A 17,333-nucleotide genomic window follows, 5' to 3' on the forward strand; every position below is an offset into this window, starting at 1 on the left:
TATTTACTGCCATAAAATATACATAAATCTATTTTTAAAAGATAAAAATTTTAAAAACTTAGGCACACAAGCACAGAGCATACGTGGCTGTATTCGCAGTTAAGAGAAAATGTAAACAAATGTAAAGGTACATAAAATTAACTTTAATACATACATAACTGTACTACTGTGATAATTTTGTAGCCACCTCCTGTTGCTATTGCAATGAGCTCACATGTTATGAGTATCCACTTAAAATGCTGTGTGACACTTGTTATCTCTGAACAGTTTGTCTCTCCAGTAAGTTACATATTGCAGTAAAAGAAGTTCTGGCGTATTTTTACCGTATTTAGTGCAATACTGGAAACTTAACACCATGGGACCCATACAGGGTGCCTCAAGTGATGCCAGAAGTGCTCCCAAGAAGCAGATAAAAGTTGTGATGTTACCAAAAAAAAGTTGAATTGTTTGATATGTATTGTAGATTGAGGTCTGTAGCTACAGTTGCCCACCATTTCAAAATAAATGAATCCAGTGTAAGGTTCAGTGTGAAAGAAGAAAAAGACATTTTTGAAGCCATCCCTGCAGCTATACAAGCAGGCACAAAAACCTTGCACTTTATCTCATATTGAAAATGCAGCTTTTATGTGAATGCAGGATTGCTATAAGAAGGGTATACCTATGGACTCTAATATGATTGGAGAGAAGCTTAAAGCAAAGGGAAGGTGAAGGATCTAAAGCCAGAGAATTTAATGCCAGCAAAAGACAGAAATTATGGTATATTTCTGTAAAGTTACACCACGTGTTGCCTGCCTCTCTTGCCTCCCCTTTTGTGTCTTCCAACCTGAGACAGTGAGACCAACCCCTCTTCTTCCTTGGCCTACTATGAAGACCTTTATGATGATCCACTTTCACTTAATACTAGTAAATACATTTTTTCTTCCTTATGATTTTCTTAATAGTTTCTTTAGCTTACTATGTTGCAAAAATACAGTATATGATACGTATGCAAAATATGTGTTGATTAACTGTTTATGTTACCAGTAAGGCTTCAACGGTAAGCAGGTTCTGGTCAACGATAGTTAAGTCTTAGGAGAGTACGTGGATTTTCAACTGTGTGGTGATTGGCACCCCTAGGCCCTGCGTTTTTCAAAGGTCAACTGTAAATTCTTTGAAGTTTCTATAAAATGAAAAGATGCCAAAAAAGTGAGGGTTTTATTTCTTGCAAATCCAATGATTTACCATGTTATTGTTTTACTTTACAAAATTATATAAATTTCATTTAGGTAAAAAATTGAAAATGAAAAATTTTAAATCATTATATAATGCAATTATTATATAAAATCATAATGTAATATCCATATTGTTTATGACATATTCTTAGGCACAGAGAATGAGACGGTATTTTAAGGGGAACATTAGAATTTAGAAGATATGCCTCTGTGGCTTTATTTAAAGTATTTTGCATATTTAATTGCAGTAGAACTATATATAGACCACACAACAACTTTATAAATCTGGTTACCCATTTGTTAGGATTTTATTTACTTACTGCTTCTGAAGACAACCAAGTGTGATCTTCACTTTTAATAAAAACAGAAATCCTGCCACACCTAAGGGTTGATTGCACGTTGAAAGCTTTTAAACATTTCATCTTTCGTATTAGAAACAGTAGTTTAAGCAGTCATGAGACCTCTAGGGTTTGTTTGTCATATGATTTTAATTATTAATGAAGTATAGTTATAAGATAACTGGTTGAAACCCTTTGATCTAGAGTGCCATATCATTTAAAAGCTCATTTCTGCCACTGTGGCCCAACAGTTAATGTTTATGAAAAATGTGCTTTTCATGTCTTCTGAAAGAAAGCTTGGAATATTAAGAAAGATGTTACGTAGTTGAATTCCGTCCTTAAATTGTGGGACCAGCTTAACAATTGTATTTGCCAGTAGTTTAATTTGTTTTTAACTTTAAGATAATCCCAAATCATTTATAATTCAGAATTTCAAACAAATTTACCCTTGGTCTTTTAACTTTATTTTCATAATTGAGACATTGTATTTGAAAAATTATATCTTGTCATTGGAAAAATAATGAGAATGTCAGTGATGAGAAACTTTAATTTTGGATTTTTCCTAATAATGAAGAATATATGTTTATGGCATTTCTCAGGCAAGTATTGTAGTGGTAAGTGATTGGAAAAAAAAGTGCTTATCATTTCAGGTTTTGAGATCACCATTGAACACCCACACACAGATGTGGTGAAATGTACCCAGTTAGTAAGAGGTAGGTGATCCTTAAAACTTTTAAGATAAGTATTAATGCTTTTTATTATCTATAATTGATTTGGGTGCTATTTTGTTGTTCTATCCTTTTGTTAGGTTGCATTAAAAGTAGGGGGAAATGTCATTTTTTAAGCATTACTTTTTAGTGCTCTACATCTGCCTATTCATCTACTTCTACTTGTGATTCTACCTGGTATGTTAGCTTCCTTTAAACATAGGTAAGAATCTCATTTCACTAAAACTTTGGAGGGCTTCCAAGTATTAGTACTCTATCCATCCCCCATTGAGCTCTCTCAGTCAGGTGTGGGCCAATAGTGCATAGGTCCAGAAAACAATATTAATTTTAGGTTTGTGTCAAACTTTGACTTTTTGAAAAGTGATAATAGTTGAAGAATTTTGAGGCCAATCTCAGGCCTTTCAGATAAAAATTGCCTTTGTTAAAAGATTTGTCAGTATGGTGGCTCCCACCTGTAATCCCAGCCCTTTGGGAGGCTGAGGCAGGCCGATTGCTTGAGCTCAGGAGTTCGAGACCAGCCTGGGCAACATGATGAAACCGCATCTCTACAAAAAACACAAAAATTAGCTGGTTTGGTGGCACACGCCTGTAGTCTCAACTATTCAGTAGGCTGAGGTGGGAGGATGACTTGAGCCCAGGAGTCTGAGGTTGCAGTGAGCCCAGATCATGCCCCTGCACTCCACCTTGGGCAACAAGAGTTAGACCCTATCTCAAAAAGTTATTTTTTGGGGGGAAGTGTTTTGCCCATATTCGTTTGGGCAAACTAAAATTGATTCAATGTATTTTTCGAGGGTCTTTGACATTACTAAAAGTGATTTCCTTTTTATGTGTAATGGAGAAATAATTATAGGGCATAAAAAATATAGTTTGTGATGTGCCTGTTAAGCCTCTTGTTTATAAACAGGAGTACTTTTTAAAAGTATTGCTTTACTGCTTGTAAAGTATCTAGTAGTATCTGATACAGCATTTTTCTACTCCTGAATAAATCCTATATATCTGTTGTGTCCCTAGAAACATTTTTTACACAGTTGCATGTTGTTCTGCTTCTTACTTCTACTTTCCTGTTTCCATTTCAAGTGTTAATGTATTCATAGCAGCCACTTGGGACCTGTAGTGTGCCATTTTCTGTTACTTCCTTTTTGAAAATAGAATTTTGCAGTTTCATTCATTTACTACCAAGCTTTTTTAGATTTATCCTAAACAAAATGAGTAAGACTTTTGAAAGTCTTGTGTTTTTAGTATTTATCTAAGTATTCTCACATTTTATTCATTTTAAATTGAATTCATTTTGTACCTAATGATTTATTATGTTAGTGGCTACAATTTTTTAAAAATTGTCTGATAGTATCATTAGGAAGTGGACGTCTGAAAATTCAATTTGTATTTTTTGTAGTAGCATACATTATCATTTGTAAGCTAGAGCATATTTAACTGTGGTTCCTGTTCTTCGTGGTTATATCAGTGTGTTTTATAGCACATTTTCATGTCAATATTACAGTATAGCATAGAATTGTATACATAACTAGTTGTAGATGTTGAATTAAGAAAAAAGGGTTAGTTTTTTTAAAAAACTTGAAAAAGGGTAAGCTAAACTTTATAAGCATTGTAGCCATATAATTTGCTTTAAATTGAGAGCCTAACATTAGTCGAAGGAAGTATATGTTTAAAAATATTACTTATGAATATTAACTTAGGAAATTGGATTTTCAGGTTACTGTTGTGAAATTTGAGTCAACTTTAAATTGTTTATCAGAGATTAATATTTTTTGTACATGTTCTCCTACAACTAAAAATTCTAGAGAGACATGAAGTCAGTTTACTTGAAAAATGAAGTAGTAACTTTTAAAACATTTACAAAAACTACAAATTTGATATATCCAAAACAAAATATTTAGACCAGATTATTTGTTGTTGTTAATGTTAAAATGTGACTGATTCTTTGAGTACAAACCATGTATATGTTTAATGTCATTTTGTCTGACTAACATTTCAGGTAACGATAGAATATATATCACTCCATTTTAAAAGTATTCTTTCATGTTTTAGTGTCTTTTTTTTTTTTCCTTTACTCTTTTACAACTTTCAGCTAACAGCATTTCCCCTCTATTCTTCTCTATTGCACAGTGACTGTTTCTAGATCACTGAATTTAGATACATCCCTAGGTGAAAATTGCTAATGGCATTTTTTAATTATTATTTTTTCCTTCTCTACGTATTTTTATTCGGGGGGGAGGGGAAAATAAATTTGATTTCTGTGAAGTCTTTTTCCCCCCTCTGGAGATGAGAAAGTTGATATTATGCTACTTTGCTGCAGAACTGGCTAATGTCATTTTACAGGGACCTTCACTTCTGTGATTTCTCCTTCCCTCCCCACCAGGAAAGTCACACTGCCTCCAAGACATCTGATGCTTTGACACTCTTCCTTAGCACAACTCTGCTAAACCCCAGTCCCTTTTGTAAAACCTTTATGTTGATGATCCACATGGGGCAGCAGGGATTACAGGTGCCATGAATAAAAAATAGGGGAGGGGGGAAGAAATTTGAGGACTGTTAGAGGGGTGGAGTTGAGATAAACTGATCCTAGGTGAGCAAAGGGGAAAGGTGTGTCAGTGATTGTGGATGTAATTGGGAAAAAGGGAAATGATAACAAGGGCATCCCTGTTGGGAAGACTAAGAGGCAGAATAAGGGGAGGGAAAACTTCAGTGTCTTAAGCTGATTAAAAATTGCCTTTCTGTTGGGGACCAGTGTTGAAGCATTCTGATCCTCCCTAGAATACCTGTATCTTTCCTAAGTTTGTCTTTAATTACATTCTGTAATTTGAAATAAATTACAGTGGAGCCTCCTGTGTCTATACCCGTATGCTGTTTCTAGGTTTATTCTCTGTTGATGCTTAATAGCATGATGAAAAACTGAGCAGTTCGTGCTCTGTGTTTTGTGGGGTGGGGGTTTGTTTTGTTTTGTTTTGTTTTGATGGAAGTATTTAAGCCAACTTAAATATGACTGAGGATTAAGTCTGGCAGGCAACTCTTTGTATTTTGTATTAGACTTCAAAATCTTTTCTTCTTCTTCTTCTTTTTTTTTTAAATCCAGGAGAATGCTTTATTGCAACTTTTAGCTGACTAGATGCTTAACTTAGTAACAAGTTTAGCCCTTGTAACTGGCTAGCTAAAAGCAAATCGGCTTGTTTCTCAGATCTTTGGGGGATAGCAAGAAACATTTGAGTGAATGTTGTTGAAGATTTTCAGTAGTATAGAAAATGATGGCGCTCTTGTGATATTTGTAAGTAGTAAGTAAAATTTACTTTTTGTGTACAAATCTTTGAAGTTTTTGTTGTGTTGAGAACTTTTTGATGGTAGCACGTTAAAGCTGATAGTATTGTCTTCGTTTTTTTTTTTCTTTTCTTACAGCAAGCAAGGATTTGGCACAGACATCCTATTTCATGGCTACCAACAGGTTGTTATCCTGACCCTCTTTGTTGCACTGTTGTAGCACACTATAGCTTCCTTTAATGCAGGGCCCCCTCAATGTGTCTCTTACCCTTGTTGCAACAGGAGACTGGACCATCTACTGTGGTGGTACCTTCCTGTTTGCTTTGCGGTGTATTGTACAAGGGACTTTGGGCACAGAGGGGTTAAATGCACAATGTGAAGTGTAGTGGTGCTTTCTGATGACATATTCTCGATTTGTGAGTGCATAAGTCTAAAATTGGTAGCCTGAATAGCAGCTAAAGATTACAAAGAGCTAAACTTAACGTAGAAATTCGAGCAACTTGGTAAGTATAAAGCTATTTCCAGTTTACAATTATAGTTAAATGACAATTTTTAAAATTTCACGTTGATCCAGTCTTAACTTTAAAATACTCTAATTAAAGTTTTTTTAATAAATAAAATTTATGTAATTTGAAATTTTTTTCCAGAGAATACCCACTAGTAGCAAGTTAAAAGTAGTCAAGTCCTATCCATGCCTGGATTTGCATAAACACAATTTTTCTTTTTTTTTTTAAACAAAAAAACCTTCCTTTTCAGTTTATGTAGACTAAAAAATGGTATGCGTTTATGGCTGATCAGATAACATTTCCATCATTGAAACTGAACTGGAAGAATAGTTTTAAGGAGCCTTTAATATATAATTCTGTTCTGTATTTATTTTATTAATGATTTAAATTTGTTTTTTTGAGTGGATCATTGGGGAGAAGGGACCACGCCAGCTTTGTAGGGTCCCTAATTTCTTGTGACACTGATAAGTTTTATTTACAGTTTCGGATTGGCAAATACTGCTATATTTTCTCAAATATCTGTTGTTGGGATTTAACCTCTATCCCCAGTAATTCTGAACAACAACATAAAAAGACTTAAATTTGAAACTTTGGTTAGAAAAGATCAGCTGTGACACATATTAACATGCCCCATATTTGGCATATAGTGGAAGGAGAAAGGTAGTATTTTTGCAGTATTTAATAACATTGAGCCTTGAAGCTGTTTGGCAAAAGGTAAGTTTCCTTTGTGGCTTTGCCGAAAAACAAGGCATAGGTTTACATAGATATGTGTTTAATTCTCTCTGCTTCACTAAAGAAAGCAAATGCTTATTAAGCCACATCAGATGGGATAATCCCTGATTATTGTGACATTGAAATTACTTTGTCAGTTTTACAAATAGTCTTTATTTTTACATTTACATATTTACCATGACATTACAAAAGAAAAATACCACAAAAAATTTACAGTGTTATCTATATAGTGATTATTGCAAATATACTATCCTCTTCTCCTTTTATAAAATACTTCAATTTTAGATGTAAAAACAAATTTTAAATATTAATATATTAGTAGTAGTAATATACTGTTGGGAGTGAGGGGAAATGTTCATTATATGTAGATTTTTTAGTACTAGAATTTTATAACTTAGCTTTTAATTTAATAAGGTTTTATACTCTAGACTTAAAGATAGAGTTTAAATTTTGCTCTAATCTTACTGGTAAATGTTTTTCTTTGTTTTACATACTTGAATTTTTATGGCTCTCCATTTTCAAACCTGCTCTGCAACAGTCTGCATCTTACAACCTTCTGTCTTCAGTACAAACCAACAGTGATAGCATGTGTATGCATTCATTTGGCTTGCAAATGGTCCAATTGGGAGATCCCTGTATCAACTGATGGAAAGCATTGGTGGGAATATGTGGATCCTACAGTTACTCTAGAATTATTAGATGGTAAGTAGAGAAAATACATTTTTAACAATTTGGATTTATCTAAGTTGGCAGTTGTCTGAATTGACAATAGAAAGTGTCAGTGCGCTATCAAATGAACAGAATGAAAACAAGAATTCATCAGCCTAAAGAAAAAAAGAATTGAATCTGGAAGCTGTGCTCATACCTGTAATCCCAGCACTGTGGGAGGCTGAGGCAGGAGGATCACTTGAGCCCAGAGGTTCAAGACCAGGCTGGGCAACATAGACCCTGTCTCTACAAAAAAATGTTAAAAATTGACTGGATATGGTGGTGCACGCCTGTAGTCTCAGCTACTTGGGAGGCTGAGGCGGGGTGATCGCTTGAGCACGGGAAGTCAAGGCTGCAGTAAGCCTTGAAGGCACTGCTCTACTCTAGCCTGGGTATATATTAACTACCACCAGATATCTAAAGCTTTTTTAGGACTTAAAAAATAAATAGATAAGGTTTAGAATTCCATAAGCTGACAAGATAAGAATAGTGATTTAAAGTATACTAATTCTGTTGAGTTTTAAATGTGTATACTGAAAGTTGAGTGTTAACCGTGAAGCAGTAAACTAAAGGGATTTTCAGGAGATTGTGTTTCTTGCTCTGTATTACCATTGTTGCCTTACATTGTTAAATATGAATACACAAGGAGAAATTGTGCGTATGTGTTCTGTTAATTAGGAGCATGGAATTTTGGGGATGTTTTGATGAGAAATTCCTCTGGTTGAGAAGTAAAAGAAGCTGGCCAGAAATGGCAGATTCTTGGGATTAGGGCATTTTAACCACGTACTGTAGATTTCAGAAAGAAAACAGATAACACTTTTTTTTTTTTTTTTGAGTCAGTCTCACTCCGTTGCCGAGGCGACAGAGTGCAGTGGTGCAGTTTCAGCTCACTGCAACCTCTGCCTCCCGAGTTCAAGCAATTCTCCTGCCTCAGCCTCCCAAGTCGCTGGGACTGCAGGCACGAGCCACCACACTCAACTAGTTTTTGTATTTTTAGTAGAGATGGGGTTTCACTATGTTGGCCAGGCTGGTCTCAAACTCCTCACCTCAGATGATCTGCCACCCTTGTCCTCCCAAAGTGCTGGGATTACAGGCTTGAGCCACTGTGCCTGGCCTTGTTTTGTTTTGTTTTTTGAGACAAGATACTCTGCCCCCCAAGCTGGAGAGCAGTGGTGCAATCTGGGCTCCCTGCAACCCTCTGCCTCCTGGGTTCAAGCGATTCTTGTGCCTCAGCCTCCCAAGGAGCTGGGACCACAGGCGCATGCCACCACGCCCAGATAATTTTTGTATTTTTAGTAGAGACGGGGTTTTGCAGTCCACCTGTCTTAGCCTCCCAAAGGGCTGAGATAACAGGTTTTTGAGCCTCCATGCCCTGCTTGAAGTGTTTCTTTAAGATAGGGATCTGCAAAGAGTAACACTATTTTAGAGTTTGTGGACCATAAGGTCTCTGTTGCAACTATACGACTATACCATTGCAGCCGGAAAGCAGCCATAGGGCAGTTTGTAACTGATTGTGTGTGGCTGCGTTCCAATAAAACTTTGTTGACAAAAATAAATGACCAGCCATGTTTGGCCAATTATCCATAGTTTGCCTATTCTTATTTGTGAAATATGCTTCTTTGTTTCATCCCTTTATTTTCTATTTTGTTCTCCACCTGGAAAAAATTATCCCAGAATATATGTCTCATGCTGTATTATTGCTGCATGATTATAATGTTTTTCTTAAATTGTTAGAGGCTTTTTCTGAGTTTATCCAGAGGAAAGGAAATCTTCAATGAGTTGAAATGACATCTAAAACTCAGTGAGGGCTTATCTGTTCTATAGCTTGAAAATCAGGTTATCTAGATCATTGTTTTAGTTTAATAGTCACTAGATTAAGATTAAGTAGGCAAAATCTTTTTTTTTTTTCTTCTTTTTTTGAGACAGAGTCTCGCTCAGTCGCCCAGGCTAGAGTGCAGTGGCGCAATCTCAGCTCACCACAAGCTCCGCCTCCTGGGTTCAAACAATTAGTTGCCTCAGCCTCCTGAGTAGCTGGGATTACAGGTGTGTGCCACCACGCCTGGCTAATTTTTGTATTTTTAGTAGAGGCGGGGTTTCACCATGTTGGCCAGGCTGGTCTTGAACTCCTGACTTCATGATCCACCCACCTCGGCCTCAAAGTGCTGGGATTACAGGCTTGAACCACCACGCCTGGCCAGTAGGCATAATCTTAACAAAAATAGTTTATATACCTGGTGCTGAAGTAAAAAGATCACAAAAAAGTAATCTGCCTTTTATCCTGACTTTAGGTCAGAGGTTAGGTTGTGGTTTATGTGGGGTTTTTTTGACACAGCAGGAGCTACCTCATTTCCATTCTGAAAAAGGTAAAGTTTATTAATTTGGAGAGCAGTTGAATAAGAATCTTGGAGACCTGATACGTTAAGACTTTCACCATGTTTTGCAGCCCTTTTTTTTCTGTGTCAGTCACAAAAAGGCAATTCAAAATTTAAGACATGAAGATGTGGCCGGGTGCAGTCACTCACATATCTTGAGCACAGGAGTTTGAGCCCAGCCTGAGCAACATGGCAAAACCCCGTTTCTACTAAAAATACAAAACACACACACACACACACACACAAACTGGGTGTGGTGGCGCACTCCTATAGACCCAGCTACTGTGGAGGCTAAGGTGGGAGGATCACCTGAGCCTGGGAAGTCAAGGTTGTAGTGAGCTGTGATAACGCCAGTGCACTCCAGCCTGGGCAACAGAGGAAACCCTCTCTGGAAAAAAATAAAACGACATGAAGGTTTATCTGAATCTTAAGAGTGCAGTGATACTAGTATTATTACTTACTGAAATCACTTAACAACTATGTTCCAGAAAAGAACATTGGCTTAGACAGTAGCTTTGAGAGAGAAGGGCCTCTATTTTAGGCACATACTGTGATTTTTGTGCATATAGCTAATTAATTACATTAATGGATTATTTAACAGATTCTTTTGTTCTTCTGCTATAAAATTTAATACAGTAGGATACTTAAGAAAAACAAAGCTTACATTTTGTGTACCAGATTTTGGACCAGAACTTGAAGTGTATTTAATGTTTTACAACCAAGTTGTTACAGAAATTGAGTCAAAACAATTTTGGTAATGTTGGACCCAAAAGTAGAAAAATAGTCTTTTTTTTTTTTTCTTTTTCTTTTCAAATGAGGAAGTGAAGGTCTGGGCATTAGGGTTTTTTTTCATCCAAACTGGATGGAAAAGCTCATGAGACTTTAGCAGGGACTAGTCATAACATTGTCAAGGAAATTACATCTTGAAAGATTAATGGTTAAATTATAGCTTGTCTGAATTGTCAATCTTAACATTGGCTTAGAATAGTTTACAAAGAAGCTTGCTATTACAAAATGAACCTGTAGTCTCTACTAATAGAGGTTCCCCCAGTATTGAAGTTGAATTGGCATTATTAATATTATGTGGTATTCTAATGTATTTGACTGGTGAATATTTGAGAGTGGCCAGTAACTATTAATGACATTATTTTGGGGGAATGAAACTATAGTTCATCAAAACCACACTACTATGGAAAAGTGGGTCATTTCATTGTAATCAAAATTTTAAGAAAATTGATAGAAAAAATTACAACCAAGATAGTTTGCTAATATATTAATAGTGTTGATTCCTAAGAAGTATGAGTATAGTTGGAGGGATTTTCCTTTTTAAAAAAAAAGTCTGGGCGTGGTGGCTCACACCAGTGATCCCAGCACTTTGGGAGGCCAAGATGGGAGGATCACTTGAGGCCAGGAGTTTGAGACCAGCCTGGTCAACATAGTGAGACCCTGTCTCTATTATTTAAAAAGAAAGAAAGAAAGAAAGAAAGAAAGAAACTCAAAATATTGCATAGTTCCCTGTATACCCTTCAGCTTCTCCTGATACTGACATCTTACATAACAATATATGATTATCAAAACTAGGAAGTTAACATTGGTACAATACTGTTAACTAAAGCACATATTTTATTCACTATTCCATATTTTTTCCTGTTGTAGGATCCCATGTTCCATTTAGTTGACATGTCCCTTCAAGTCTTCTCCAGTCTGTGACAGTTCTTCAGTCTTTCCTTGTCTTTCATAACACTGACACTTAGAAGAATAATGGTCATTTTATACAGTGTTCCTTAGTTAGGGTTTGTCTGATGATTTCTCATTATTATGTTGAAGTTACGTATTTTGAGCAAGAATACCGTAGAAGTAGGTTGGGTCTTGTTTGGTGCATCATATCAAGGGGTACAAAAACTGGTAATGACAACCGTGATCACTTGGTTACAGTGGTACACTTAAAGTGGTTTCTGTACTTTAAAGTCACTATTTTTTTTCTCTTTGTAATTAGTGCATTTCATGGGGAAGATACGTTGGGATTTTACAAATAACCTTTTTCCTCCAATTTTTGTCCACTAATTTTAAAGAATCTATTGATAGATCTTGCCTGCAACAAAAATTACTGTGTTGTTTGCCTAATGAAGATTTTTTTATTGGTGGGGGGGATTATTTTTAATGCTACTAGATTTTCCAGAGATTCTAATTAAGCAAGTAAAATCAGGAGGGAAAGTAATCGTTACAAAAGGATTCAGCTTTGAAAATGCCGGTTGAGAGTTGTGTGTACTTCTGTATATGCTGAGGATTGAATAGGAGGGTAAAAGTGAAGTAGATGAACTCCTAGCGTTCCTTTTTAATACTGCCCACTTAAGAGAAGTTTAAATCCTAAAGGCACCTTCTAAGTTTCAAATTTAAATTTTATTTTTAGAGCTAACACATGAGTTTCTACAAATATTGGAGAAAACGCCTAATAGGTTGAAGAAGATTCGAAACTGGAGGGTAAGAGAATTGACAGGGTTTAACAGAATTTCAGTCTTTTATGTAACATTTACATAGCTAACCAGTTTGAATTTTTGTGGTTTAATAATCTTTGCCGTATTCCTGAATAATTCAGCGTGTCTCAAGTTACATATACTCACATATTCAATTACTGAGTCCAGTAGACTTTGCTAAAGTACATTATACTTTTAAAAAATTTTTCGCAGTGATTATGACGAAAGTATCCTCTTCATTTTACAAATGGGGAAACTGAAGCCTAGACAAGTTAAATTACTTTCTCAAGTGCTGGGCTAGGATTTAACTTGTATCTGATTCTAAAATTGGTGTTTTCAGTTTTTCATAGCTTTCTTTTATACCTCTAAATAAGGCACTTATTTACTAGCAACATTAAAACCTTGAACCCCAGGTCATTTTATTTCCATATGTTTAATATATAATGTTTTTAATGTATAACTTTTATAAGACAAGAAATTTGCATTAAATTATTTTTCTATATCACTGCTTCTTCTGTGTTTTATTTTACTAGGCTAATCAGGCGGCTAGGAAACCAAAAGTAGATGGACAGGTATCAGAGACACCACTTCTTGGTTCATCTTTGGTCCAGAATTCCATTTTAGTAGATAGTGTCACTGGTGTGCCTACAAACCCAAGTTTTCAGAAACCATCTACATCAGCATTCCCTGCACCAGTACCTCTAAATTCAGGAAATATTTCTGTTCAAGACAGCCATACATCTGATAATTTGTCAGTGCTAGCAACAGGAATGCCAAGTACTTCATACGGTTTGTCATCACACCAGGAATGGCCTCAACATCAAGACTCAGCAAGGACAGAGCAGATATATTCACAGAAACAGGAGACATCTTTGTCTGGTAGCCAGTACAACATCAACTTCCAGCAGGGACCTTCTATATCACTGCATTCAGGATTACATCACAGACCTGACAAAATTTCAGATCATTCTTCTGTTAAGCAAGAATATACTCATAAAGCAGGGAGCAGTAAACACCATGGGCCAATTTCTGCTACTCCAGGAATAATTCCTCAGAAAATGTCTTTAGACAAATATAGAGAAAAGCGTAAACTAGAAACTCTTGATCTTGATGTAAGGGATCATTATATAGCTGCCCAGGTAGAACAGCAGCACAAACAAGGGCAGTCACAGGCAGCCAGCAGCAGTTCTGTTACTTCTCCCATTAAAATGAAAATACCCATTGCAAATACTGAAAAATACATGGCAGATAAAAAGGAAAAGAGTGGATCACTGAAATTACGGATTCCAATACCACCCACTGATAAAAGCGCCAGTAAAGAAGAACTGAAAATGAAAATAAAAGTTTCCTCTTCAGAAAGACACAGCTCTTCTGATGAAGGCAGTGGGAAGAGCAAGCATTCAAGCCCACATATTAGCAGAGACCATAAGGAGAAGCACAAGGAGCATCCTTCAAGCCGCCACCACACCAGCAGCCACAAGCATTCCCACTCGCATAGTGGCAGCAGCAGTGGTGGCAGTAAACACAGTGCCGACGGAATACCACCCACTGTTCTGAGGAGTCCTGTTGGCCTGAGCAGTGATGGCATTTCCTCTAGCTCCAGCTCTTCAAGGAAGAGGCTGCATGTCAATGATGCATCTCACAACCACCACTCCAAAATGAGCAAAAGTTCCAAAAGTTCAGGTAGTTCATCTAGTTCTTCCTCCTCTGTTAAGCAGTATATATCCTCTCACAACTCTGTTTTTAACCATCCCTTACCCCCTCCTCCCCCTGTCACATACCAGGTGGGCTACGGACATCTCAGCACCCTCGTGAAACTGGACAAGAAGCCAGTGGAGACCAACGGTCCTGATGCCAATCACGAGTACAGTACAAGCAGCCAGCATATGGACTACAAAGACACATTCGACATGCTGGACTCGCTGTTAAGTGCCCAAGGAATGAACATGTAATAATTTGTTTAGGTCAATTTTTCCTTTAATTTTTTAATTTAAAAATTGTTAGAATGGAAAAATTCCTTCTGATCTAGCAGTGGTAACCCCTGCTGTTGCTGCCACTGCTTCAATATTTGTAAGTGCTGCTTTATTCTTCATTCTGAAAAGAAGAGATTATAGTAAACAAGTCTTTATCTCCACATATGATAGTGTTATAAATACTGTAAAAGCATGGAAGGTGCAAAACTCAGTATTTCTACAATTGCAGCTAAGAACATTAGGATGAATGGCTGGCTGCTTCTAGGAATATAAGATGCCTCAAGCATTCATTATTTATGATTTGAATACTGTAGCTATTTTTTGTTATTGCTTGGCTTTTGAATGAGTGTAAATTGTTTTCTTTTGTGTATTTATACTTGTATGTATGATTTGCATGTTTCAAAGATAAAGGGATAAAACAGTATACTGACAACTGTTTACAAGAAAGTGGAGAAAAATGTACATACATTTTTGTATGTTTAGATATTACCATAAATACTCAGGATTGGAGCTGCTTGTAAGTATAACAATATACAGAATAACTTTATTTTATCTTGTCAGAGTCCATCACTAATCTAAAACAAAGGTGGCACTTTTTTACGTTAACCTTAAACTCTAGGCCTTACTGGAAGCCACTGCTAGGGGACACTTCACTACCAGATGTGTATGCAGTGCCACAGATGGTCACGTACACTGTGAGGCACTGAAATTTTGCCTTCAGAGGTTCTGACCAGATTGGCTGCTGAAATAGCCCCTAACTTTCTGAAGGCTTGAAGAGGAAAAATAAAGTTTACATACTCTTGATGTGAAGTGCATTTAAATGTTTGTTGGCTTGTTGCAGTTCTATGAAACAGAGCTGTTAATAATGGTTATGTGGATTACTGTGATTTGAAAACTAAATTCACAATAACTTACCTAGTAGAGACTTAGTGAGTTGTTTCCTTTAAAGAATTTTACACTACATATTTTAGCAGTAAACAGGGATCACTTTTCCTTTAGCATTCAGAATGACACCACATTCTTAAATATACTCCTTCCCTGAAGCGTGTTTGTGTGTGATGCCATATTTCTTTTTCAGGTAAATGTAGTCTTCCTTATAAAAATGAAATGAAACCTATGCTCTCTCAATTCTTTTATATTCTAACAATAAATAAAAAAGAAAAGATTCCTGACTGTGCATTGTACCTGTATTTATAGTTATGGTTATCAGGAAGCTCTGTAAGAAAGAAGAGGTCAGCCTCCTAGGCAAACCACTAGTGGAGGTTTTACATTTGTTTGCACATCTCAGTGTATTTCTGTTGAGGTAAAGTTTGCACAGTCATCTGACTTCTGATCAAACATTGGATTTTAACTTGTTTAGATTTTGTCCTAAACACCAGTAATATGGCTCTTGTTTATCAGCTAATCTTGAATTTATTCTGTGGTAAATCTTTGAGTTGAGTATATTTGAGATTGATTGGATTCAACCTCTTGTTGAACTGAAAACAATTTTTTTTTTCTGTATTTTTGTTACAAAGCCACTGATATGTGCACAATTGTAATTTTACCCAAGTATGTTGCAGTTTGTAAATATTAGAGTTTAATCTTGTGCTCTACCTTTATTTAGCAATTATCTAATAGCTTTATAATTTTTAAAGATAATTGTTCTTTATTTTGTCAATGTTATTTGAACTTGGGGTACTTAGGAGCCTCTTTGTAGGGACTGTGCCTAGGTAGCATGTCCTAACATTTGTTCTTGTCTTGCATAACTTTAGTGATCTTTGTCATTATATGTAACTTTGTTGCTCTGTATGGCATAATATTGTATCCATAAACATGGTAATTTTGATACAGTTATACTTTTACAGTGGTACATAATCCAAGGACTAGTATAGAATTAAGCGAGTGCAAGATGAGGGAGGGAAGGGCTTTCTTGATAATTTAGATGTGAAACCTCTACAAGAGCTATCATGTAAAAACTACATAAGGTGGTTGTGCTACTGTATAATTGGGGGTGATAATACCAGGAATTTTAATAAGATTTTGTAAAGAATATCCAGAAAAGTAGTGAACTTATTTTCAGTAGACATAGATAACAATGTGAATATTTAAGGTCTGTGACTATAGTTAAACTTCACTAAGAATTTGCAGAATTGTTTTGAGATGTGGGAATAAAGGTAATTTTATTGAATCTTCATTGGTGCTAATGATGGACAGTTAAAAAGATAGCTAGTGTATATTGTTATGGGTCAGTACTTATTAGTACTTCCAAAATTGAATTTGAAATGCTATGTATTCACTTTTCACTCTGTAAATGTAATTCTTTACAATGACTTTATTTATTAAAGGGCAGCCAGTTGTCATTTTTACAGGATTGTGTGAGCTATTCAAACTCCTTAACCCCTGAACAGGATATTAAGCTTCCAGAATAACAATGGGAATAAATATGGAATCCTTTTTAAGTTTTATTTCCATTAAACAGAAACCCTTATAATTCATACTATCATGAATTTGTTTTATCCATCTCATTTGCGTAACAGTTCATCTGCCTGGTCCCACTAGGCTCTACCAAAGAAAAAGACTCTGATGAGTGGACATTATTACTGTGACTCTTGCAAGTAGCCATAAATAAACCAAAATAGAACCAAATTTAGGTATGAAATTCCACATGTGCAAAGTACTGTTAAGGTGATAACATTTTTGATGAGATTTAAAAAAAAATATTTGAAATATTAAAAAGCATTATCTTTGAACGTCCTTTAAAAGAGTGAGTCATTTTTAAGTTGTGTTTTCCCTAGATGACTGATTTGTTACCTTTACACAGAAGCACGTTGCAAAGAAAGGCTTTACTTCTACCTCTTCCAGCTAGTTTTCCAATATTGAACTGTGTCCCTCTAAATATTTGCCTTAGCTATTTCAAAATAGATATTTTCAGAACCAAAGCAAAGGGGTGATTTGTTCACTGAAACATTCTTAAGAGGCCTACTTAACAGGCAGTAGTAGTCTGTAGTGGTAAAACCTCACAGTTTCTTAATTGCAGGT

General features: G+C 35.8%; 1 protein-coding gene across 7 annotated transcripts in view; it reads left to right on the forward strand.

Annotated features, from left to right (window-relative positions):
- The window catches only part of LOC105492552 (cyclin T2), a 38,103-nt gene extending 21,314 nt beyond the window's left edge, over positions 1-16,789 (forward strand). The window contains exons 5-10 of one of the 7 annotated variants that reach the window (XM_011759765.3): positions 2,200-2,262; positions 5,686-5,731; positions 7,324-7,487; positions 12,276-12,346; positions 12,873-14,022; positions 14,124-16,789. In XM_011759765.3, the coding sequence (XP_011758067.2) occupies positions 2,200-2,262; positions 5,686-5,731; positions 7,324-7,487; positions 12,276-12,346; positions 12,873-14,022; positions 14,124-14,191 (1,562 nt within the window). In that variant the 3' untranslated portion in view covers positions 14,192-16,789. Of the gene's footprint in view, positions 1-2,199; positions 5,565-5,685; positions 6,051-7,323; positions 7,488-12,275; positions 12,347-12,872 lie in introns of those variants that run through there. The other 6 variants (XM_011759767.3, XM_024796246.2, XM_011759768.3 and 3 more) reach the window with 6 other exon arrangements.
- Positions 16,790-17,333: the final 544 nt, after the last annotated feature.

The sequence above is a fragment of the Macaca nemestrina genome, chromosome 11, assembly GCF_043159975.1.
Source record: "Macaca nemestrina isolate mMacNem1 chromosome 11, mMacNem.hap1, whole genome shotgun sequence".
Classification (NCBI taxonomy): Eukaryota; Metazoa; Chordata; class Mammalia; order Primates; family Cercopithecidae; genus Macaca; species Macaca nemestrina.